This window comes from Panthera onca, chromosome C1 (assembly GCF_046562875.1).
Source record: "Panthera onca isolate mPanOnc1 chromosome C1, mPanOnc1 haplotype 2, whole genome shotgun sequence".
Classification (NCBI taxonomy): domain Eukaryota; kingdom Metazoa; phylum Chordata; class Mammalia; order Carnivora; family Felidae; genus Panthera; species Panthera onca.
Window position 1 is genome coordinate 117761591 of NC_138346.1, and position 24072 is coordinate 117785662.

The 24072-nt window shown below is 39.6% G+C and overlaps 2 protein-coding genes across 5 annotated transcripts in view; one reads left to right on the plus strand and one right to left on the minus strand.

The window, feature by feature from the left end:
- Nucleotides 1-18881, plus strand: part of PDZK1 (PDZ domain containing 1) — a 43155-nt gene extending 24274 nt beyond the window's left edge. For 3 of the 4 annotated variants that reach the window (XM_060622213.2, XM_078451509.1, XM_060622214.2), the window contains exons 6-9: nt 874-1070; nt 7391-7651; nt 16665-16955; nt 18270-18881. In XM_060622213.2, the coding sequence (XP_060478196.2) occupies nt 874-1070; nt 7391-7651; nt 16665-16955; nt 18270-18323 (803 nt within the window). In that variant the 3' untranslated portion in view covers nt 18324-18881. The remainder of the gene's footprint in view (nt 1-873; nt 1071-7390; nt 7652-16664; nt 16956-18269) is intronic. The other variant, XM_078451510.1, reaches the window with a different exon arrangement.
- Nucleotides 18882-19288: 407 nt separating this feature from the next.
- The window catches only part of GPHRA (golgi pH regulator A), a 60437-nt gene continuing 55653 nt past the window's right edge, over nt 19289-24072 (minus strand). The window contains exons 11-14 of the mRNA XM_060622217.3: nt 23700-23795; nt 21236-21325; nt 20064-20129; nt 19289-19930 (exon numbers count right to left, since the gene is read on the minus strand). Of these exons, the coding sequence (XP_060478200.1) occupies nt 19724-19930; nt 20064-20129; nt 21236-21325; nt 23700-23795 (459 nt within the window). The 3' untranslated portion in view covers nt 19289-19723. The remainder of the gene's footprint in view (nt 19931-20063; nt 20130-21235; nt 21326-23699; nt 23796-24072) is intronic.

Here is a 24072-nt window from a genome sequence, read left to right on the forward strand (position 1 = left end):
GTAGAGGAAGTGGCACCAGAGAAGAGGAGATGTGTCAAATATTAAGGCAGCAACAAAGGACCTAGGAGTTGATTGGAATATGGGGAATGGACACTGAGAAGGAATTGTTCCTACGTGTCAGTGACTGGAGTGATGGTGCTCCCATGAACAGGTGACCTAGAGGAGGAGCTTTGGGATGGGGGTGATGGGCAGAGATGGCTTTTGGTTTGAGTATGTTACATTTGAGGGATCTATGGGATACCTAGTTGGAGATGCCCAGCAGCCAGCTGGAAAAGTGAAACTGGAGCTTGTTACAAAAGTGGGAGGGACCACAAAAAAGACAGTGTGGGAGATCTGAAGGCATCTGGTAAAGACAGTTCAAGTCGGGAGAGGAAGGCGGAAGACACATTGTCGAGGCACGCCCACAAACACATTCACAGTCAAATACACCTAGTGGCTACTAAAATGCCAGCATGGGTTTCCTAGGCTCTGTCTTCTTTGGTTTTGTTCTTCTTTCTTCTTTCAACCCCCCTTTTAATGGCTTAGCTTCTCCATAAGATGTATGGGTTACAAGAGCTTCCTGGGAACTAGCTGACTCCTAATAGTTAGCATGTTATTTTGTCAAGATTGAGCCTCAGATACTTTTAGTAACATGATTTTTTTCCCTTAAGGTCCTTTCATTGGTAATGGCTAAGTTTGTTCCTGGAGTAAGTTCTGGGCAGGGAATGAGGCTGGATAGGATGCTTACAGGCTTTCTCTGATGCCAGTGGGAGGGGCAGTAGCATTCAGCATGCCTTTTACATTTATTTATCAGATCCTTAGGCTCCAGCAGAAATGCCACAGTTTAATTTAGGGATCTTTCTGATAATTTTATTTAATTTTTTGGGAGGGTAGGTCAAGTCATCAAGGACATAGATTCCGGAAGTCCAGCAGAGGAGGCCGGCTTGAAGAACAACGACTTGGTAGTCGCTGTCAATGGCGAGTCTGTGGAATCCCTGGATCATGACAGTGTGGTGGAAATGATTAGAAAGGGCGGAGATCAGACTTCGCTGCTGGTGGTGGACAAAGAGACGGACCGCATGTATAGACTGGTAAATAATTCAAGGCCACGCATTCGTGCATTAAGGTTGGGTCCATTCCCTCAAGTCCTCAAACTTTGGCTAAGTTACCACTTTGATTTTCAAACTGGAAGGGGTGTAACGGTCATCATTAAGGCTGCACTGAAGGTCAAGTTGGTAGTGACAAGAGAATGCCAAGTGATTGGTACGTGAGTTTTAAATCCTTAGATTCAAGTTTTTGAAAGAATTTGCGAATGTAACTACAGAATTACTCTTGCTGATCTGAGAAAAATCTATGAACATTACCCTGGAAATAGGCAGATATAGCCCTAACTGTGCCAAATAGCAAACAACTGGATTTTAAACTATAGACCAATAAATGCCATTAACCCTGCACAAAAGCCTAGAAAGGATTATTAAATAGCTCCTGAGCCCTTAGCAAGGGAATAGAAACATGGATTCACCAAGACTAACATTAGTGTCACACTAACCTTATTTGCTCTCAACTTTTAATCACAACAGGTGTTACCTGCATGTCTTTTTTTTTTTTTTTTTAAATAATCTTTTAATTTTATCACAAGAACTGAGGTTCGGTCTAGTTTAAGAGACATTCAGGGGCCTTCAATGTACCATCCGCCTTGCTAGGTGGTGGTTACACAGATGAACAAGGATGAACTTATTCTATGTGATATACAATAATGGCAGCATCCAAAGGTACATAAATGATAGAGAGCGAGGAATATGATAGGGGTGGTATTAGCCCCTTTTTACAGATTTGCAATTTCTTAGTCTCTCTAAACTTCATTTTTTTAAGTCACCCATCCCAGCCAGTATTTGAACCCAAGTTGTTTTGCCGAGTGCAGGGCTTGAACTCACGACCTGAGTCACGACCTGACCTCAGGTCTGAGATCAAGACCTGAGCTGAGATCAAGAGTCAGATGCTTAGCTGACTGAGCCACCCAGACACCCCTGAACCTAAGTTCTTAATTCATTCCACCATATTCCCTCTCAGCACATCTTGATTAGGTATTTCAAGATACTTGTGTAAAGAAAATTGAAGAGTAAACTGGATGATAGAAGGATTTGTGGGTTTTTAGCTAGTTGTATGGCCATACTTGAAGGATAGTTGATATTGGAACAATGTCAGTCTGCATAGATGTCTCCAATGGTATTCTGCATATCCTAAGCTGCTTATAATCCAATTTGGAAACATGGAAAACGTTTAACATACTTTAGTCATACAGATGGCTTAATGTGTTGATGGGCAATTAATTTACTAGAGATTATAATATTCAAAATATTCAGGATAGAAAGAAGCATAAAAACTAGTAAGTTTAACTTTAAACAGGAATAAATTTCACATACTAATTTAAAACTAAATTGTATGCATATCAAATGGTGAGACCTGATTTGAGGACTATAAAAAAAGAACAGAAACCTGATGATACCCTACATAGCTGCCCCCACCCCAAAAAGGCAATTTAAACGGACACTTGGCTTTTGGAGAGGACAGTTGGTCAGACCGTACTTAAAATGACTAGTAAGTAATGTATGCTTGGGCAAGTTACCCTGGCTGTACTTGTTTCCTTAGTTGTAAAGTGGGGATAGTTACTGTGCAGTGTTACATGAGCTAATATTTAGAACATTCAGAATAATGTGTGGCATATAGAAATGTTGTTTAAGTCAACATCGTGTCCAGTTCTGAGAACATGACTATAAGAAGTCCAGTATCAAGAAAGGTAATTGGAGCAGAGGTTCTAGAAGTCACCATGTGAGTATTTAGCTTGAATAAGCATAGACTTTTGGGGAGGAAAGGAGAGTATCTTCAAGAATTCGAAAAGCAGGGGTGCCTGGGTGGCTCAGTTGGTTAAGCTTCCAACTTTGGCTCAGGTCATGATCTCAGGTCTGTGAGTTTGAGCCCCGCATCGGGGCCTGCACTGACAGCTCAGAGCCTGGAGCCTGCTTCCGATTCTGTGTCTCCCTCTCTCTCTCTGCCCCTCCCCTGCTCACGCTCTGTCTCTCTCTCTCAAAAATAAACATTAAAAAAAAACCCAACAATTCAAAAGACTAAATGATAACATGATGACTGTGTAAGGGGACAGATATGTTAATTAACTTGATTGTGGTGATCACTTCACAATGTGTATGTATATCAAATCGCACTGTACATATACCTTGAATATATAGAGTTTGTCAATTACACATTAATAAAGCTGGAAAAACCATGAAGCACAAATTGACAAACTTGGAAGTGGAAATAGACAATTCCACAATAATAGTTGGGAGATTCCTCGTTCTTAATCACAGATTGAGCCACCAGACAGAAGATAAGGAACTCAAGGACTTGAACAAAATTAACTAGATCTAACAAATATAGAGCACACTCTACCCAACAACAGCCCCAACTGAAACTGCCAGGAACAGGGTGAGCCATTTTTGCTGAGTAGTGACCTCCCAGCTTGTGGAAGAGTTCAGACAGAAGTCAGGAAGTCACTTCTCAGGCTGCTATAAAGGGGATTCTGGCATTAATTCTTTTCCACTCCCTCCTAATTCTATGGCAATGATTTAACTATAATGTTTTGGTTAATACAAGAGAGAATTTTGAAAAACATGCCTTCCCCATCTTCTTCCTCCCCCTCCCTTCAGCTCCTCTAAAGCAGGTTCCACACAGGGGTGGGTGGATCTTTGAGATATAACCGTGAATGAAACAAACACCTAAACAAGTTCCTGGCACATACTAGGCACCCAGATATCTGAGAGTGAATGAAACTCACTAAGTGTTTAATGTTACTATGCTTGTCCTCAAGATTAGCTACTGTGATCACATACAGTTGATTTGCCCTTTGGGTAGTGATGTTGGAGGTGTATTTGTATGTAACAAGTCACTGATAACTTTCCACATTTCATTTTATTTTATTTTTTGTTATCATTTTTAAAATAGAATTCATTGTCAAATTGACTAACATACAGTGTGTGAAGTGTGCTCTTGGTTTTGGGGGTAGATTCCCGTGGTTCACTGCTTACATACAACACCCAGTGCTCATCCCAGCAAGTGCCCTCCTCAATACCCATCACCCACTTTCCCCTCTCCTCCACCCCGCCATCCACCCTCAGTTTGTTTTTTCTCTGTATTTAAGAGTCTTGTGGTTTGCCTCCCTGCCTCTCTGTTTGTAACTAGTTTTTCCGCCTTCCTTCCCCCATGGTCTTCTGTTAAGTTTCTCAAGTTCCACATATGAGTGAAAACATGATACCTGTCTTTCTCTGACTGACTTATTTCACTTAGCTTAATACCTTCCAGTCCCATCCATGTTGCTGCAAATGGCATGATTTTATTCTTTCTCATGCCAAGTAATATTCCATTGAATATATAAACCACATCTTCTTTATCCATTCATCAGTTGATGGACATTTAGGCTCTTTCCATAATTTGGCCTTTGTTGAAAGTGCTGCTATAAACATTGGGGTACATGTACCCCTATGAATCAGCACTCCTGTATCCTTTGGATAAATTCCTGGTAGTGCTATTGCTGGGTCGTAGGGTAGTTCTATTTTTAATTTTTTGAGGAACCTCCACACTGTTTTCCAGAGTGGCTGCACTAGTTTGCATTCCCACCAACACTGCAAGAGGGTTCCTGTTTCTCCACATCCGCACCAGTATCTGTTGTTTCCTGAGTTGTTTATTTTAGCAACTCTGACCAGTGTGAGGTGGTATCTCAGTGTGGTTTTGATTTGTATTTCCCTGATGATGAGTGACGTTGAGCATCCTTTCATGTGTCTGTTGGCCACTTGGATGTCGTCTTTGGAGAAGTGTCCATTCATGTCTTTTGCCAATTTCTTCACTGGATTATTTGTTTTTTGGGTGTTGAGTTTGATAAGTTCTTTATAGATTTTGGATACTAACCCTATATCCAATATGTCATTTGAAAGTATCTTCTCCCATTCCATTGGTTGCTTTTCAGTTTTGTTGATTGTTTCCTTCAGTGTGCAGAAGTTTTTTTATCTTGATGCAGTCCCAATAGTTCATTTTTGCTTTTAATTCCCTTGCCTTTGGAGACATGTCGAGCAAGAAATTGCTGTAGCCGAGGTCAAAGAGATTGTTGCCTGTTTTCTCCTCTAGGGTTTTGATGGTTTCCTGTCTCACATTTAGGTCTTTCATCCATTTTGAGTTTATTTTTGTGTATGGTGTAAGAAAGTGGTCTAGTTTCATTCTTCTGCATGTTGCTGTCCAGTTCTCCCAGCACCGTTTGCTAAAGAGATTGTCTTTTTTCCATGGGATGCTCTTTCCTGCTTTGTCAAAGATTAGTTGGCCATCCATTTGGGCCCAATTCTGGGTTCTCTATTTTATTCCATTGGTCTATGTGTCTGTTTTTGTGCCAATATCATACTCTCTTGATGATTACAGCTTTGTAGTAGAGGCTAAAGTCTGGGATTGTGATGTCTCCCGCTTTGGTTTTCTTTTTCAACATCACTTTGGCTATTCAGGGTCTTTTGTGGTTCCATACAAATTTTAGGATTGTTTGTTCTGGCTTTGAGAAGAATGCTGGTGTAATTTTGATTGGGATTGCACTGAATGTGTAGATTGTTTGGGTAGTATTGCCATTTTAACAATATTCTTCCAATCCATGAGCATGGAATGTTTTTCCATTCTTTGTGTGTTCTTCAATTTTCTTCATAAGTTTTCTATAGTTTTCAGCATGTGGATCTTTCACATCTTTGGTTAGGTTTATTTCTAGGTTTTTTATGGTTCTTTGTACAATTGTAAATGGGATCGACTTCTTGATTTCTCTTTCTGTTGCTTCATTGTTGGTATATAGAAATGCAACCAACTTCTGTACACTGATTTTGTATCCTGCAACTTTGCTGAATTCATGTATCAGTTCTAGCAGCCTTTTTGGTGGAGTCTTGCAGGTTTTTCATGTAGAGTATCATGTCATCTGCGAAAAGTGAAAGTTTGACTTCTTCTTTGTCAATTTTGATGCCATTTATTTCATTTTGTTGTCTGATTGCTGATGCTAGGACTTCCAACACTGTTAAGCAACAGTGGTGACAGTGGACATCCCTGTCATGTTCCTGATCTCAGGGGGAAAGCTCTCAGTTTTTCCCCATTGAGGATGATATTAGCTGTGGGCTTTTCATATATGGCTTTTATGTTGTTAAGGTATGTTCTTTCTATCCCGACTTTCTTGAGGGTTTTTATTAGGAAAGGATGCTGTATTTTGTCAAATGCTTTTTCTGCATCTGTTGACAAGATCATATGGTTCTTATCCTTTCCTTTATTAGTGTGATGTATCACATTGGTTGATTTGCAAATATTGAACTAGCCCTGCAGCCCAGAAATGAATCCCACTTGATCACGGTGAATATTTCTTTTTATATGCTGTTGAATTCAATTTACTAGTACCTTGTTGATAATTTTTGCATCTGTGTTCATCAGGGATATTGGCCTGTAATTCTCCTTTTTTGTGGGATCTCTGTCTAGTTTGGGAATCAAAGTAATGCTGGTTTAACTTTCCATATTTTAAAGACAGAAAGAAATGTGGAACATTTGCAAGTATATAACTGAAAGGTCTGAAATGTAGCTGAATTGGGTAACTATGAGGTTCTTGGCTATTCTTGTTTAGAAAGGAAGATGTGGTCTTGTGGTTAGTCAGAGAATTGATAACCAGAGGACCCCAATCTAATTTTAGCCAGGCTGCTGAACAGCACAATTTGGGGCAGAGCACACATTGTACTCACTTTCAGTTGCCTGATTTTGTACTCGTTGCCTAATAAAAGTCCTGGACACTCGTGGGCAGCAATTTAACTGCTGGTCCAGGATCTTGCCATACTCAAATCTACCTTTTTGATTCTCTCAATTAAAACCCACAGTCTAAGCTGTTAATTCTATTTACAAAAACCAGTCATATGTTTCCTGTTCTATGCCTCTTTTGTATTCAAGACCATCACACTCTTCTTCACATGGATGGTCTGGGAGTTGAGATGGATTAGAAGTATTTAAAGATCAGTTTGGCATAACAGAAGTTTCAGCTAATGGTTACAACAATAAATAATAAAAACGAGTATAACAAATTAGTACGTGTACTTCAGATGGTGGTAACAGCTTTTATTTTATGTATATGCGTATTTGGTTACGTGTTTATACACATTACTCATGACCGAGCTCAATATTTCTTTATACCTTTTCTGGTTAGGGTGGTAGAGAAATTTTACTGCCCCCAATCAGATGTATCTGCAAGAGCTGTGGACCATGTATGACACCTTGTAAATTAAGCCAGCACATTTAATAAAATATAACTACTCATACTTACAATTCATGTTTTTTTTTTTTTTCCCCTTTCCTTTCCTTTCCAAAGGCTCACTTTTCTCCATTTCTCTACTATCAAAGCCAAGAACTGCCTAATGGTTCTGTCAAGGAGGCTCTGGCTCCCGCTCCGGCTCCCGCTCCGGCTCCCGCTCCGGCTCCCGCTCCCGCTCCTGTGGAGGTTTCAAGTCCAGATACTACAGAGGAAGTAGGAGATCATAAGCCTAAACTCTGCAGGCTGGTTAAAGGTGAAAATGGCTATGGCTTTCACTTAAACACCATTCAGGGTCGGCCAGGCTCGTTCGTCAAAGAGGTATGGTAATCTGGTTCTAGCAGCCCAATGAACACACCACAGTTAGGAGAGTCCTAGTCTCTCCCACTCATTGATGGCTTAGGTTACATTGAAGGCCTACATTGATGGTCTCACTTGGGTTTAAATAAATGCTGCCATGGTCCCGTACCCTTTAAGGTAGTGACGAGTACATCCTAAGCTCACATCTTTTATTTTTCTTAAACATCTAATTGTCTTTAGGTACTTTCAAGTCAAATAGAGTGAATCGACATGACTGTAGTTGACAGTCACTACCAAGTCTGACTGGGAGTGATACTTGTTTACTCCTGTGCGTTTGGCGTAATGCCCCCAGCCTATAGGGAGTGACAGCGAGACTATCCCCATAGCTCTCAAGTTGGGAATGAAGAAGGGGAACCTATGAAATCTAATTAATGCTCCAGCTCAGAAGACCTACAATATGGTACTCAACCACTGTAATGCTACTTATTTTCTTCTGATGATCTTCATGATTTTTTAAAAATTGAAGTATAGTTGACATACAATGTTCTATTAATTTCAGGTGTACAATGTAGCATTTTCACAATTATATGCATTACGAATTCTCATCATTGGTGAGTGTAGTTACCACTGTCACCATACGGTTATTAAATATTATTGACTATATTCCCTAAGCTGTACTTTTAATTCCTGTGATTTACTTATTTTATAACTGGAAGCTTGTACTTCTTAATCCCCTTTGCCTATTTTGCCCATATCCCTCCCCCATCTGCCTCTGCTTTGGCAACCACCAATTTTTTCTCTAGATTTGAGTGTTTGTTTTGTTTCTTGGATTCTACATATAAGTGAAATAATAAGGCTGATTTCTGTCTGCCTTTGGTCCATCCATGTTGTTGTGAATGGCAAGATTCCATTCTTTGTTATGGCTGAGTAATATTCCATTGTGGACCCCTCCCTCCCCCCATCTTCGTTATCCTTTCATCTACTGGTGGACACTTAGGTGGCTTCCATATCTTCGCTATTGTAAATAATGCTGCTGTAAACAAAGGGGTGCATAGTTTCAAATTGGTGTTTTTGTTTTCTTTGGGTAAATACTGAGAAGTGAAATTGATGGATCTTATGGTATTTCTATTTTCAATTTTTTGAGGAATCTCCATACTGTTTTCCATAGTGGCTGCACCAATTTACATTCCCACCCACAGTGCACAGGGGTTCGTTCCCTTTTCTCCACATCCTTGCTGATACTTGTCATTTCTTATCTTTTTGATACTAGCTTTTCTGATAGGTGTGAGGTGACATCTCATTGTGGTTTTGATTTGCACTTTCCTGATTAATAATGGTGAGCATCTTTTTATGTGTCTGTTGGCATGTGTGTGTGTTTGGAAAAATGCCTATTCAGGTCTTCTGTGCATTTCTTTTTTTTATTTTTTATTAAAAAATTTTTTTTAACATTTATTTTTGACAGGGAGAGACAGAGCATGAGCGGGGGAGGGGCAGAGAGAGAGGGAGACACAGAATCTGAAGCAGGCTCCAGGCTCTGAGCTGTCAGCACAGAGCCCGACACAGGGCTCAAACTCACAGACCGCGAGATCATGATCTGAGCCGAAGTTGGACGCTCAACCGACTGAGCCACCCAGATGCCCATTCAGTGCATTTCTTAATTGGATTATTTGTTGTTGTATAAGTTCTTTATATATTTTGGATATTAACCCATCATTGGATATATCTTCTCCATTCAGCAGGTTGCCCTTTCATTTTGTTGATGCTTTACTCTGCAAAACCTTTTTAGTTTGATGTAGTCTGAGTGGTTTCTTTTTGCTTTTTTCCCCTTGTCTGAGGAGACAGATCTACAAAAATGTTGCTAAGGTCGATGCCGAAGTAATTACTGCCTGTGTTTTCTTCTAGGAGTTTTATGATTTCAGGTCTCCCATTTAGGTCTTTAATCCATTTTGAGCTTATTTTTGTGTATGGTATGAGGAAGTGGTCCAGTTTCCCCAGCACCATTTATCGAAGAGACCGTCTTTTCCCCACTGTATATTCTTCCCTCCTTTGTTGTAGGTTAATTGACCATATAAGCGTGGGTTTATTTCTGGGCTCTCTGTTCTGTTCGTTGATCTATGTGTCTGTTTTTGTGCCAGTACTACACTGCTTTGATTACTGTAGCTTTGAGGATACCTTAAAATCTGAGATTGTGAGACCCCTAGCTTTGTTCTTCTTAAGATTGTTTACCTATTTGGGATCTTTGTGGTTCCACACAAATTTAGAATCTTTTGTTCTAGTTTGGAGAAAGCCACTGTTGGAATTTTGATAGGGATTGTATGGGATCTGTAGATTGCTCTGGGTAGTATGAACATTGTAACGCTATTCTCCCAATCTATAAGCATGGAATGTCTTTCCATTTAAGTGTGCAATCTCCACTTCATCAAACTCTTTCTTAACTTCCTTGGTTAAATTTATTCCTATGTATTTTATTCTCTTTGATGGAATTGTAAATGGGATTGTTTTCTAAATTTCTCTTTCTGCTACTTTGTTATTAGTGTATAGGAACACAACAGATTTTTGTATATTAATGTTTTTGCTTTTGCAACTTCATTGAATTCATTTACTCTAATAGTTTTTGGTGGAGTCTTTAGGGTTTTCTACATATAGTCTCATGTCATCTGCAAATAGTGACAGTTTTACTTTTTCCTTGCCAATTTGGATGTCTTTTGTTTCTTTTCCTTTTCCAATTTTTGCAGCTAGAACGTACAGTACAACGTCAAATAAAGGCGGCAAGAGTGGACATCCTTGTCTTCCTCCTGATCTTAGTGGAAAAGCTTTCAGCTTTTCACCGACTACATTAACCGAGGGTTTGTCATATAGGGTCTTAATTATGTTGAGGTATGTTCCCTCTAAGTCCACTTTGTTAAGTTTTTATCATGCTGAATTTTGTCAAATATTTTTTCTGCATCTATTGAGCTGGTCATTAGATTTTTAACTCTCATTTTGTTAATGTGGTGTATCACATTGATTTGTGGATATTGAACCATTCTTGCATCCTTGGAATAAATCCCACTTGATTGTGGTTAATGATCCTTTTAATGTGTTGTAGAATTTGGTCAGTTAATATTTTGAGGATTTTTGCATCTATGTTCGGGAATATTGGTGTGTAATTTTGTGTATGTGTGCGGTGTGTTTGTCAGGTTTTGGTATCAGGGTAATGCTGGCCTTGTAGAATGAATTTGGAAGCTTTCCTTCCTCTTTGCTTTTTTGGAATACTTTGAGAAGGATAGGTATTAATTCTTCTTTAAATGTTTGGTAGACTTCACCTGTGAGGCCATCTTATCCTGGACTTTTGTTTGTTGAGAGTTTATGATTCCTGATTTTGTTACCTGTAATCAGTCTGCTCAGATTTTCTATTTTTTCCTGACTCAGTCTTAGACGATTTTGTTTCTAGAAATTTATCTATTTCTTCTAGGTTGTCCAATTTATTTATTTTTATTGAAGTATAGTTGACACATGTTCTATTAGGTGTACAACATAGTGATTCAACAACTCTAAATGTTATGCTGTGCTCAACCACAAGTATAACTACCATCTGTCCCTGTACAACACTATTACAACATCATTGACCATAGTCCTGCTGTAACTTGTTCTGTTACTTGTTCATTCTATAATTGGAATCCTGTATCTCCTACTCTCCTTCACCCATTCTGTCCATCACCCCAATTCCTTCCCCTTTGGCAACCATCAGTTTATTCTCTATTTATGGATCTGTTTCTGCTTTTTTTTTTTTTTTTTTTTTTTTACATCCTACATATAAGTGAAACTATATGGTATTTGTTTTCTCTTATTTTACGTCTAGGTCCATCCATGTTGTCTCAAATGGCAGATTTCATTTTTTTTTTTTTTTTTTTTTTTTTTAATGGCTGAGTAATGGACACTTAGGTTGTTTCCATATTTTGGTTATTGTAGATGATGGTGCTATAAACATAGGGGTGCATGTATCTTTTCAAATTAGTGTTTCCAGTTTCTTTGGGTAAAATACCTAGTAGTGGAATTATTGGAACCGATGGTATTTCTATTTTCTTTTTTTAAAAATTTTTATTTATTAACATTTAATTTATATCCAAGTTAGCTTATAGTGCAACAATGATTTCAGGGGTAGATTCCTTAATGCCCCTTTTAGCCCATCCCCCATTTAGCCCATCCCCCCTCCTACAACCCCTCCAGTAACCCTCTGTTTATTCTCCATATTTAAGAGTCTCTTATGTTTTGTCTCCCTCTCTTTTTTTATATTATTTTTGCTCTCCTTCCCTTGTGTTCATCTGTTCTGTGTCTTAAAGTCCTCATATGAGTGATGATATTTCTATTTTCAATTTTTTGAAGAACCTCCATACTATTTTCCATAGTGGCTGCACCAGTTTACAGTCTCACAAACAATACATGAGTGTTCCTTTTTCTTCACATCCTTGCCAACACTTGTTATCTCTTGTTGTTTTGATGTTAACCATTCTGACAGGTGTGAGGATATCTCATTGTGGTTTTAATTTGTGTTTCCCTGATCATCAGTGGTGTTGAGTATCTTTTCATGTGCCTGTCAGTTATATACATGTCTTTGGAAAAATGTCTATTGAGGGCCTCTGCCCAATTCTTAATCAACTTATTTGTGCTGGTGTTGTTATCATTTGCAAATATCTTCTCTCATTTAGTAGGTTGCTCTTTCATTTTATTGATGCTTTCTCTGCTGTGTAAATTTGTTTTATTTTGGTGTAGTCCCAATAATTTAGTTTTGCTTTTATTTCTCTTGCCTGAGAGCATATATCTAGAAAAATGTTGCTAAGGCCAATGTCAAAGACATTACTGCTTACGTTTTCTTCTAGGATTTTTATGGTCTCAGGTTTCTTATTTAGGTCTTTAATTCATTTTGAGTTTATTTTTGTGTATGGTGTGAGAAAGTGGTCCAGTTTCATTGTTTTGCATGTAGCTGTCCAGTTTTCACAGCCCCATTATTGAAGAGGCTGTCTTTTCTCCACTGTATATTCTCGCCTCCTTTGTTGTAGATTAATTGACCAAATAAGCGTGGGATCATTTCTCGCCTCTCTATTCTGTTCTATTGATCTATGTGTCTATTGTTTGTGCCAGTACAACACTGTTTTGATTACTGTAGCTTTGTACTATATCTTAAAAAAATTTTTTTTTTAATGTTTATTTATTTTTGAGAGAGGGAAAGAGTGTGAGCAGGGGAGAGGCAGAGAGAGGGAGACATAGAATCTGAAGCAGGCTCCAGGCTCTGAGCTGTCAGCACAGAGCCCGACACAGGGCTTGAACCCACAAATAGTGATAGTTTCTTTGGTGGAGTCTATAGGGTTTTCTATGTATAGTATGTCATCTGCAAATAATAATTTTACTTTTGCCTTATCAATTTGGATGCATTGATTTCTTTTTTCTTGTCTGATTCTTATGCCTAGGTTTTCCAGTGTTGTGTTGGATAAAAGTGGCAAGAGGGAAGGTTGTCCCATTTATTGGCTTCTAAGTTTTCATAATAGTCTCTTATAATCCTTTGTATTTCTATGCTGTTGCTGGTAAGTTCTTTCATTTCTCATTTTGAGTCCTTTCTTGATGAGTCTGCCTAAAGGTACACAATTTTGTTTATATTTCAGAGAAGTAGGTCTTGATTTCATTGATCTTTTCTATTTTTGTCATCTCTATTTCCACTCAGATCTTTATTTCCTTCCTTCTACTAACTTTGGGTTTTGGTCCTTTTCTAGCTTTTTCAGGTAGAAGGCTAAATTGAGAATTTTCTTATTTCTTAGGGCAGTATCTCTATAAGCTTCTTAGCACTGCTTTTTACTACATCCCGAAGACTTTGAATTGTGTCTTTATTTTCATTTGTCTCCATGTTTTTGTTTTTTTTCCCCCTTCTTGATTTCTTGGTTGACCCATTCATTGTTTAGTAGCTACATGGAGTAGCAAACTCCATATTGGTGTTCTTTTTAGATTTTTTTTTGTGATTTCTAGTTTCATACTGTTGTGGTTGGAAAAGATGTAGGATATGATTTCAATCTTAAATTTATTGAGACTTGTCTTGTGGCCTAACATGCGATCCTGGGGAATGTTCAATATATACTTGAAAAGAATGTGTATTTAGCAGTTTTTGGATGGAATGTTCTGTATATACCTGTTAAGTCTGTCTGGTCTAATGTGTTGTTCAAAGCCCCCATTTTCTTATTGATTTCTGTCTGGATGATATATCCACTGATCTAAGTGGAGTGTTATAAATCACCTACTGTTATTGTATTACTGTCAATTTCTCCTTTTATGTATATTAAAAATTGCTTTATGTATTTTGGTGCTATGTTGGGTGCATAGATATTTATAATTGTTACATGTTGGATTGTTCCTTTTATCATTATGTAGTGCCTTTCTTTGTCTCTAGCTGTAGTCTGTTTTAAAGTCTATCTTATTGGGGTTCCTGGGTGGCTCAGTTGGTTAAGTGTCCAACCTCAGCTCAGGTCATGATCTCATGGTTTGTAGTTTTGAGCCCCATGTTGGGCTCAGTGCTGACAGCTCAGAGCCTGGAGCCTACTTTGGATTCTGTGTCTCCTTCTCTCTCTGCCTCTCTCAAAAGTCAATCAACATTAAAAAAAAAAACAAACTTATTAAAAAAAGTCTATCTTATCTAATGTAAGTATTGCTACCCTGGCTTCTCCCCCAGCCCCCTGCTTCATTTGCATGGTATATGTTTTCTAGCCCTTCACTTTCAGCCTGTGTCTTTAGGCCTGAAGTGAGTCTCCTAGAGGCAGCATATAGATGGGTCTTGTTTTTATATCCCTTCAGTTACCCTCTTTTGATTGGAGCATTTAGACCATTTACATTTAAAGTAGTTATTGATAGGCATGTACCTACTGACATTTTGTTACTTGTTTTCTGGCTATTTTTGTAGTTCTTCTGTTTCTTTCTTTTGTTCTCTTCCCTTGTGATTGATGACTTTTGTGTTATGCTTGGATTCCTTTCTAATTTTTTGTGTATCAATTATAGTTTTTGGTTTATGGTTACCATGAAGTCCCTACATAACATCCTAAATATATAGCAGTGTATATTAAGTTGATGGTCACTTAAATTCAAGTATATTCTAAAAGCACATGTTTATTCCCTCCTCTCCACATTTAACTTATTTTACACATCTTTTTATTTTGTAAATTCCTTATTTTTTTTTAAAGATATGATTGATTTTACTACTTTTGTGTTTCAACTTTCATATTAGGTTTATAAGTGACTGATTACCACCTTTACTATAGGTTTGCTTTTATTGGTGAAATTTTTTCCTTTCATAATTTTCTTCTAGTTATGGCCTTTTCTGCTTAGACCAGGTCCTTCAACATTTCTTACAAGGCTAACTTAAGGGTTGTGATTTCCTTAACTTTTGTATGGGAAACTCTTTCCCCTTCAATTCTGAAAATAATCTTGGTTGGTAGAACATTCTTGCATGTAGGTTTTTTCCTTTGAGCCCTTTACAGGCCCGAGGGAGAGTGGCATCTAGCTCAAAGTTACTACTGAAAAATCAGTTGAGAGCCTCATGGCATTTCCTTTGTATGTAGCTAGCTGCCTTTAAGATTCTCTATCTTTAATCTTTGAGATTTAAATTATTATGGGTCTTGGTGTTCCTCCTTGGGTTCATCTTGTTTGGGGCTCTCCTGGACCTGAGTGTCTCCCCAGGTTTTAGGGAGGTTTTCAGCTATTATTTCTTCAAATAGGCTCTCTGTCCCTTTCTGACAGGAATGACATGAGTGTTACTATGCTTGAGATTTTCCCAGAGATTCCTTAACCTAAACTCAATTACAATTTTTTTCTTTTTGTTGCTCAGTTTGGGTGCTTTCCACATTACCTGTCTTTGCAGATCACTTACCTGATTCTTCTGTATCATCTGTTGATTCCCTCTGGTGTATTTTTTCCAGTTATTTTAAAAAACCAGAGTTAAAGAGATAGAAAATATATTCTGTAAGTTCTGAGTTCATTCACTCAGCAGGTTGATTGCTCATCTCCATTTTGTTCAGTTCTTTAAGTTTTGTCTTCTTTCCATTTGGAGCATATTTTTTGTTTTCATTTTGTTTGACTTTTGGTGTTTGTTTCTATGAATTAGGCAAAACAGCCACCTCTCTCTGTCTTAAAGGAGTGGCCTTGTGTAGAAATGTCCCCATTGCAGACTGTGTCTGCCTGGTGGCTTTGGTTGGAGCCAGCGTCGGTGGCATGGCTGAAGCAGGCCGGCCTGGGCTGAGGGCGGGGGATGGTATTTTGGGGTGCTTTGTGCCCTGGCAGCACAGCTGGAGCTGTAGCAGGCAAAGGCTGAGGGTGTCCTGGTGGGTGCCATCCTGGGGCTGCCTTGCGCTGGTGTGGGCTAAGGTCCAAGGGCTTGCCGAGGTGGCAGGATGGCTAGAGTGCCTGGCCCTGGGCCCATCTGCACTATCAAGGTAGAGACGGAATGTAAACAGTGGTACCTGCCAGTAGCTGTGACGCTGGAGAAGTTCAGCAGTTTCCCTCCCATTTGGTGGATGCTCTAGGATTAGTGAGTTGGTTCCCTTCAGTTAGTCCAGCTGCTCTTTAAACTGCTTTTTTGCTGTGCCCCAGTCTGTGTGCAGACCCCTCCGTGCTCTGTCACTCGTGCAGCGCGGTTTTGATCATGACCGTGCCTCCATGTCTCCTGCTGTTCCTTATGTGGTCTCTCTATCCTTTGTTGTGCAGATACTGTTCAATCAGCCCTCAGTTCTTTAGGAAGAATTGCTCTGTATGTAGGTGTACATTTGGTGTCCGTGAGGGGGGTGGGGTGAGTTCAGAGTCTTGTGCTATCATCTTGGACCCCTCCAATGGTATTCATTTGAATATGGACGTTGAAGCTTTGAGAAGCAGAAAAGCATTAGAGTGCCTTTCTTCTGTACCTCAAGGAGAAATAACATGGTTAAGAAGAAATTCTCAAAGCCCTCTTTCCTCTGAAGGGAAGCCAATCTAATATTCCCTTATCTGTGCCTGGAAGTGATAATTCAGAACCTCTTTTTCACAGGTGCAGAAGGGCAGCCCTGCCGAACTGGCAGGGCTGGAGGATGAGGATATCATCATCGAAGTGAATGGAGGGAAGGTGCTGGAAGAACCCTATGAGAAAGTGGTGGACAGAATCCAGAATAGTGGGAAGAATGTCACACTCTTAGTCTGTGGAAAGAAGGCCTATGATTATTTCCAGGCTAAGAAAATCCCTATCGTTTCCTCTATGGCTGATCCACTGGATGCCCCCCCTGATGCCAAAGAAGGAACATTGGCAGAACCAGAGCACGACTCACACGTGGCAAAAGAACGAGTGAGTGGTGATAGGTTTCTCTCAGTGATTTAACCTATCAGAGTATGATAAAGTCTTTCATAAGTACACCTCAGGTCTATGTTTGCCACAGATTTCCTAGAATACTAGAAAATTACAATGTAAAGATAAGTCATTTTGGTGGAGAGGAAGTGGTATGAGGACAAGTTTCTTTTTCATAGCATGGAGTTGACAGTAACTGTCCAGAGAAGGTAAGTTTATCAAAATTATAATGGAACCACCAGAAGAACCTGAATCAGACTAGCTATGTACAAATTCTGGTTCTGTCACTTAACGCCCTTGGGCAAATGGATTTATTCTCTCTTTGCCTCATTATCCCCACCTGTAAAACAAGGAGGATTTGTAGGACTGTTATTAGGATTATATTATCTAAGACTACTAAAGCACTTCAAACAGGGCCTGGTTAATGGTAAGCATGAAAATGAACCGTGGTGTTTAGGGACATGTTGTTTTTAAGATCATTGGCGGTGTATTATTGCTAGGGAGGAATAAGCATTACTCTGTATTTGGATTAAATTCCTTGATAAGTCTTTTGCATCATTCTTCTTTCTACTACCTTTAATTCTACTCTATTTACAATTAATTATTGGTAATATAAATTAAATGCTATTTGTTAATGAATACCCACTTAGTCTGGGGGGCTATAATAAAAGACCATACACTGGATGGCTTATAAACAACACAGATTTATTTCTTACAGTTCTGAAGGCTGGCAAATCCAAGATCAGGGCACTGACAGCTTTCGGGTCCGGAGAAGGCCCTCTTCCAGGCTGCACACTGCCAACTTCTTGCAATGTCCTCACATGGTAGAAGGGGATAGGGAGCTCTGGGCGTGGGGGGGGTGGGGGCTCTCTTATAAGACATTAAACCCAACCACAAAGGCTCTGCCCTCATGACTTAATCACCGCCCAAAGGTCCTACCTCCTAATATCATCACCTGACCTCAGGGTTAGTATTTCAATAGACGAATTTTGGAGACATACATTCAGACCACAGCACACATGGTAGCCACTGACCTTGCATTCGTGACTGCTTCACAAAGAAAGCATTCTAGTTGTCTTTAAAAAATTCAGTGATAGCTCTATAGCAAGTCAATTATAGGACTGTGCTAGCTTTATAGAAAAGATATGTAGACATTAAGAAATTTGTTAGTGTCAAACAGCAAGCTGGAAACAAAGCCAAGTGTAAAATCCAGATTACCTGGCTTCTAGTGAGGGACTCTTCTCCCTGCCTCAAGTCATGCAACTGCTGACATTCATACTCGCACTTACAGATCTTTTGTTCTCTTTTGCACAGGCGCACAGTACAGCCTCACATTCTTCTTCCAATTCTGAAGACACAGAGATGTGATGAGAGCAAATATGTGGCTTTGGCTGACAGCTGTTTCTGGGCGTTCAGAAAGAATCCTTTCCCAAGGAATGAGCTGCCACCCATTTACTGTCTCTGTTAGAGAAGAGCTCCTCTGGGAACCAGTTCATCACGTGTGACTGTCTTCTGTTGTCATTTGCCTTGGGGGCAGATACCGCAATAGATGGCTTATTTATGGTCAACTTAAGGCAGGAACCAGATTCTTTTCAAGTGATCTCTTTCAAGCTTCAACTTAACTACATTTCTTTGTGTGATGCTATCTCTTAATTCTATAGGCTCCTTGAGCACCAAAGATGATTCACAAATCTGTACACGTGAGAGCTCATTATAGTATCTGAGCAGATAAGCCTATTAAAATTATCGTTTTGTAAGAATGTTGTGGTTGCTAAAACAGATGCCATTAAGAATGCCTTTAGAGTCTTCCTTGTTAGCTGATCAAACCTTAATAGTGCTTTTGTTTTTGGTAAACTTGCTTTTATGCTTTAACTTTCATTTTGCCTCTGGAAGTCCCAGCACAATAAAATTCAGGATTTCCTTAAATTGCATTTCTGAATATTCTATAAACCTTCCAACATTTTCCTTTCACAGATGGAGAAAAGTAGGGTCTACAATAGGAAAACTTATTCCAGTTAACAGTTATTCATTGTTTTACCCCACAGCATGAAGGGGCAGATGGAAAGAAAAAAAAAACAACTGAGACATCATCACCAACTTGAATGCACAGTAATTCACTCTCAAATACGGACTTAAAAGGAAATCAATAAAGATGATATACCTGACCTCTCTCAGTAGAATCTATTTCAGTAGCACACCATTCCATCCCTGGACAAGAACAGATAACCTGTTGGTAACTTTTATGGGGCGGGGGTTGGCTGGGGGATGCCAACTCACATTAGATCACACAAGCACACTACCAAGCTATCCTTGATAAAATGAAGCTAAAGCCAAAGGGTTCCAATCTGATTTTAATGATTGTCAATCTTAAGGGAAAGCCAGAACCTCCTCCGTGTGAGCCTTGACAGAGATCCTGTGTGTTTGGCCCAGCTACCTCAGACTTCCCATTACCCTAGGGCTCCAGTGTATTCTCCCAGACTAGTTTCTTGGCTCTTTTCCACCCCTCTTCCGCCATGCTGCATCAGCCTCAAACCCATGTGGGATGCGCTCCGCTGAGGGCTAGCTTGAGTTTACTTCACGCTCACGTTTTAGCTAATGCTACATGATCACAGTATCAGCTGAGGAGGAAGGCATAAGCTGGAGGTAGAATCTGCTACCTCAGTGTTTTGATTGTTTAAAAAATATTAGGCCCTGGTCCCCTCCATTGTTTTCTCTTAAATCCAAATTCTGACGCTACTGGCCCGTAGCAGTCTGTAACAGGCATGAGTTCAAGGTGCCATATGCTTCTCTGGCGCCTGTTTGTGAGCCAAATAGAGGAATAGTATGCTGGAGAGAGCACTGACCAGGAAGATCACATCAAACCAACGGTGATAGAAGTTGAACTGTAGTTCCCCCAGGACTTCGGTGATTATGGTACGATATTCTAGAGGCATGCTCATTCGAATCAGCAGCACAGAGGAGACAAAGTACATGCCCTAGAAGTTAAACAAATTAACCCAGAGGTCACTTTGTGGTCAGGGATCAAAGGGAATTGTTAAAATATTCAGAAGTACAAAACACTTCTGGTATTTTACAGTTGTAATCATAAAGCTAGTTCGTGAAACTCACCATTATCTGTGCTAACAGCAGGACAATGACGTTGGAGGACTTACTGCTAGAGATGGCATAAAAGAACTGTCAAGAAAGGGAGGAGAATTTATGCGGTACTGCTAGACACCTGTGTCAAGAACATTAAGTAGCATAATTAAAAATGTCTCTTCCCAGGGCGCCTGGGTGACTTGGTCGGTTAAGTGTCCGACTTTAGCTCAGGTCTTGATCTCATAGTTCATGGGTCTGAGCCCCGCGTCGGGCTCTGTGCTGACAGCTCGGAGCCTGGAGCCTGCTTCGGATTCTGTGTCTCCCTCTCTCTCTCTGCCCCTCCCCTGCTCATGCTCTGTCTCTTGAAAATGAATAAACGTTAAAAAAATAAAGTCTCTTCCATGCAGCAATCCCATAGGGAACAACTGATACAGTTAACGCCATGAAGAGAAACAGACTGCTTGCTATGTTGTGCTCAGAGGGATATTTGGGGGTTTTAAGAATTATGTTATGACATGAAGGGATTCCAATCTGTATCAAGTTTGTCAGAAATTATGTGACACATATGACTTTCATATCATTATGAAATAATAGAGCAGATTACCTCAGGCCACTCCAAGCTCTTATAATTATTACTAGGCTCCTGAGCTCTTTCCAAAATTGTGCGAGATGCCTGTAGATCCATCCTTCCTCCTCCTCTCCCAACCTCTTCACTCGTTTCATTCAAACCCTTCTTGGATTTCGAGATTCCCCACCTCGTCTCCAAGAGAAAATTTACCTTCTGCCTCCATGAAGCCTTCCTGTGTTGTCAGAAAATAGCCAAACATTCTGCTTCTCCTACTCCCATGTCCTCCTTATAAGGGACCCTCACAGTTATTCTAACCTCAAACACCTCAAATACTCAAATTCTAACCCAAATACCTCCAGTCTTCTTCATCCATTCCAAGTATCCCTGGAACACCTACTGCATGCCAGCTTCTGTTCCCAGATGCTGGTGCCGTATCAGTGAACGCAACGGACCATGATCTCGTTCTATGACCTTTGGTAAAAGTACACATCTGATGGGCGTGGGATGTAAATCCAACTATTTGTGACTGTTGTTTAAGATCTCAGAAGGCAGAAATCTTAATTAGGTAAAATTATCTTGTGGTGCCACGTGTAATTAAGCAAATAAGAAATTTAAACTCAATGATACAACCTACCTTGGTAAGAGTGATCAGCAGTCCTCGGATAGATGTAACGATGATGATTCCAACCAGAATGAAGGAAATGTGTTGAGACCAGAACTTCACCTGCCACCATAGAAAGAAGGAAAAGTATCTGTGAAATCTCTGTTGAGAGACACGTGAAGGCTATTCTCCTGATGCATTCTGATTGCTTATGTGACTGTGAGAGGGTACTTCATCGGGCCCTACCTGATTAAAAAAATTTTTTTTAGGGAGGGAGAAAAGTAAGGTGCAACTAACAACACCTAAGAAAGTGGCAGTGCAAATCTTTTTTTTTTTTTTTTTTAATGTTTATTTGAGCGAGAGAAAAGGAGCATGAGTGGGGGAGGGCAGAGAGAGGGAGAGAATTTCAAGCAGGCTCTGCACTGTTAGCGCAGAGCGGGCCCGACGCGGGGCTTGAACTCACCAACTATGAGATCATGACCTGAGCTGAAATCAAGAGTCAGACACTTAACTGAGTCACATAGGCATCCCTGCAGTGGATATCTTAATGAGACTTAATCAAGACAGGACGGAAGCAAGTGCAGTGGAGTGATGAAAATAACACTAGTCAGTCTGAGGAAACAGAGATGGAGCTAATGATGCAGCTTCAATGTATTATGTGAAAAGCACGGATTAAAAGGAAATTAAATAGCAGCTAAATTACTTTTAACATCTGTGAAGGATAGTCCCCTCATTGCCCATAACTTTAAGAAATTATTCTTTTTATAATAAAAGAATATGTAAACATTCTCAGCTACAGTCTAGGACATAATTGACCTTCACTTGAATTACACGAGGATACCTTTTTCTCCTCTTGGACTGCTTCATAGTGGCAGGCAGCTTTGGAACCCTGTGCTTGATTCGGGTCTGAAAAGTAGCTGCCAGGGAAGTGCTATTACTAACATCTAAAGGTGTTACTCAGAATTCTGAAACGTGGAGTATGCAGATGAATTGTAGATTAAATATATATATACACACACACAGCAACTAAGTAGCCTCACAAAGCACTGATAAGGAAGAACACTTCTAATAACTGAGCCCAGGAAAAAATGAAAAGAGGAGAAGAAAACACATATGTAACAACAGTGAAGCATGGGTTATGGGATATTTTATAAACTACTTGAACGAAAGGTACCATGTTCCTTCACGTGAAAAAGTTTACACCATTGGTTTATCATCAAAAAACGTGCTTTGGGGGGCGCCTGGGTGGCGCAGTCGGTTAAGCGTCCGACTTCAGCCAGGTCACGATCTCGCGGTCCGTGAGTTCGAGCCCCGCGTCAGGCTCTGGGCTGATGGCTCAGAGCCTGGAGCCTGTTTCCGATTCTGTGTCTCCCTCTCTCTCTGCCCCTCCCCCGTTCATGCTCTGTCTCTCTCCGTCCCAAAAATAAATAAAAAACGTTGAAAAAAAAAAAATTAAAAAACGTGCTTTGGGGTGCCTGGGTGGCTCAGTCAGTTAAGTGTCCAACTTCGGCTCAGGTCATGATCTCACAGTTCGTGGGTTCAAGCCCCGCGTCGGGCTCTGTGCTGACAGCTCAGAGCCTGGAGCCTGCTTCGGATTCTGTGTCTCCCTCTCTCTCTGTTCCTCCCCTGCTCATGCTCTTGTCTCTCTCTCTCTCCTTCAAAAATAAATAAAAACATTAAAAACAAAAACAAAAACATGTGCTTTGAATTGTTTCTCAAGGACTGGAGCTCATTTTGCTCTGGTTCATTTTCATTTTATCCAGCATCTAGCTACCAGGAGCATGTCCAGCTGAGACGGATGGCTGGGGGTAGCATGCAGTCTGTCACTAGGATCCTAGCCCAGCTAAATGGTCCTTACAGGGACTAAGAGCATGACTCTGGGCTTACTATCAAAGTGCTAATCAACTAGAATCATTGGCTATATATATATATATATGTGTGTGTGTATACACACACACACACACACACACATATATATATATATATATATATATGTATATATATATATTTTTTAAATATACTCTTCTATTAATAAAGGCAGAAAACATAAATCGGGACAAGAGTGTTTAATGATAGTGGTATCATAAATCAGGTAGAAAGAGAATTAAAACTGCACGGGTTACACTTACCATCTTTAGCTCAAAGTCCACATTAATTAATTGATAAAGATAAATTTTTTACAGCAGACATAATTTCACTTCTAACGTGGAACGCTAATTAGTAGTTAATTTTCTACTAGAGGAATCAAAGGTGAGTTTTGGATTTGAAGATCTCATTATATATCACAGAGAGAAGTATCTAATATTTGGTGGGGAGAAACTGGTGAGGAGCAGTCAGCTACAGAAAAGCAGAAGACGAACTATAGAAATAATCGGCATCTAAGTCAGTAATAAGTACCGGCCATCACTTACGGTTTTATGCCCTTTACAAATTTGCTATAAGAATATGTCAAAAAACAATGGAGAATGGGAAGAACAAAAACAGACTTAATTCTTACATCAAATTGGATCCCCAGATAATTCACAGTGATCTCAATGCCTCTTGTGACAGGATCAGTTTTCCCAACCCGGTCAAAAACGATATTAATCGTTGCCTGTAAAGACACAGACCTTTATATATTAGAGCATCTCAATAATCACTATTTCAAAAAGTGACTCAAAATAATGAATTAATATAACATCCTACAGGTAGATGTTCCATCCTACCTATCCTATAGGTAGATGTTCTTAAAAATTCAATTCTACTCTCAATCTAAATCACATATAAAACATCTATTATAGTTATTCACATATAGGCAAACAAAAGTCCTTATGTACCCTATCTTTTCTGTAAAGAATAAAGAGAAAAAAAGGCTATGGCATATGGCATGT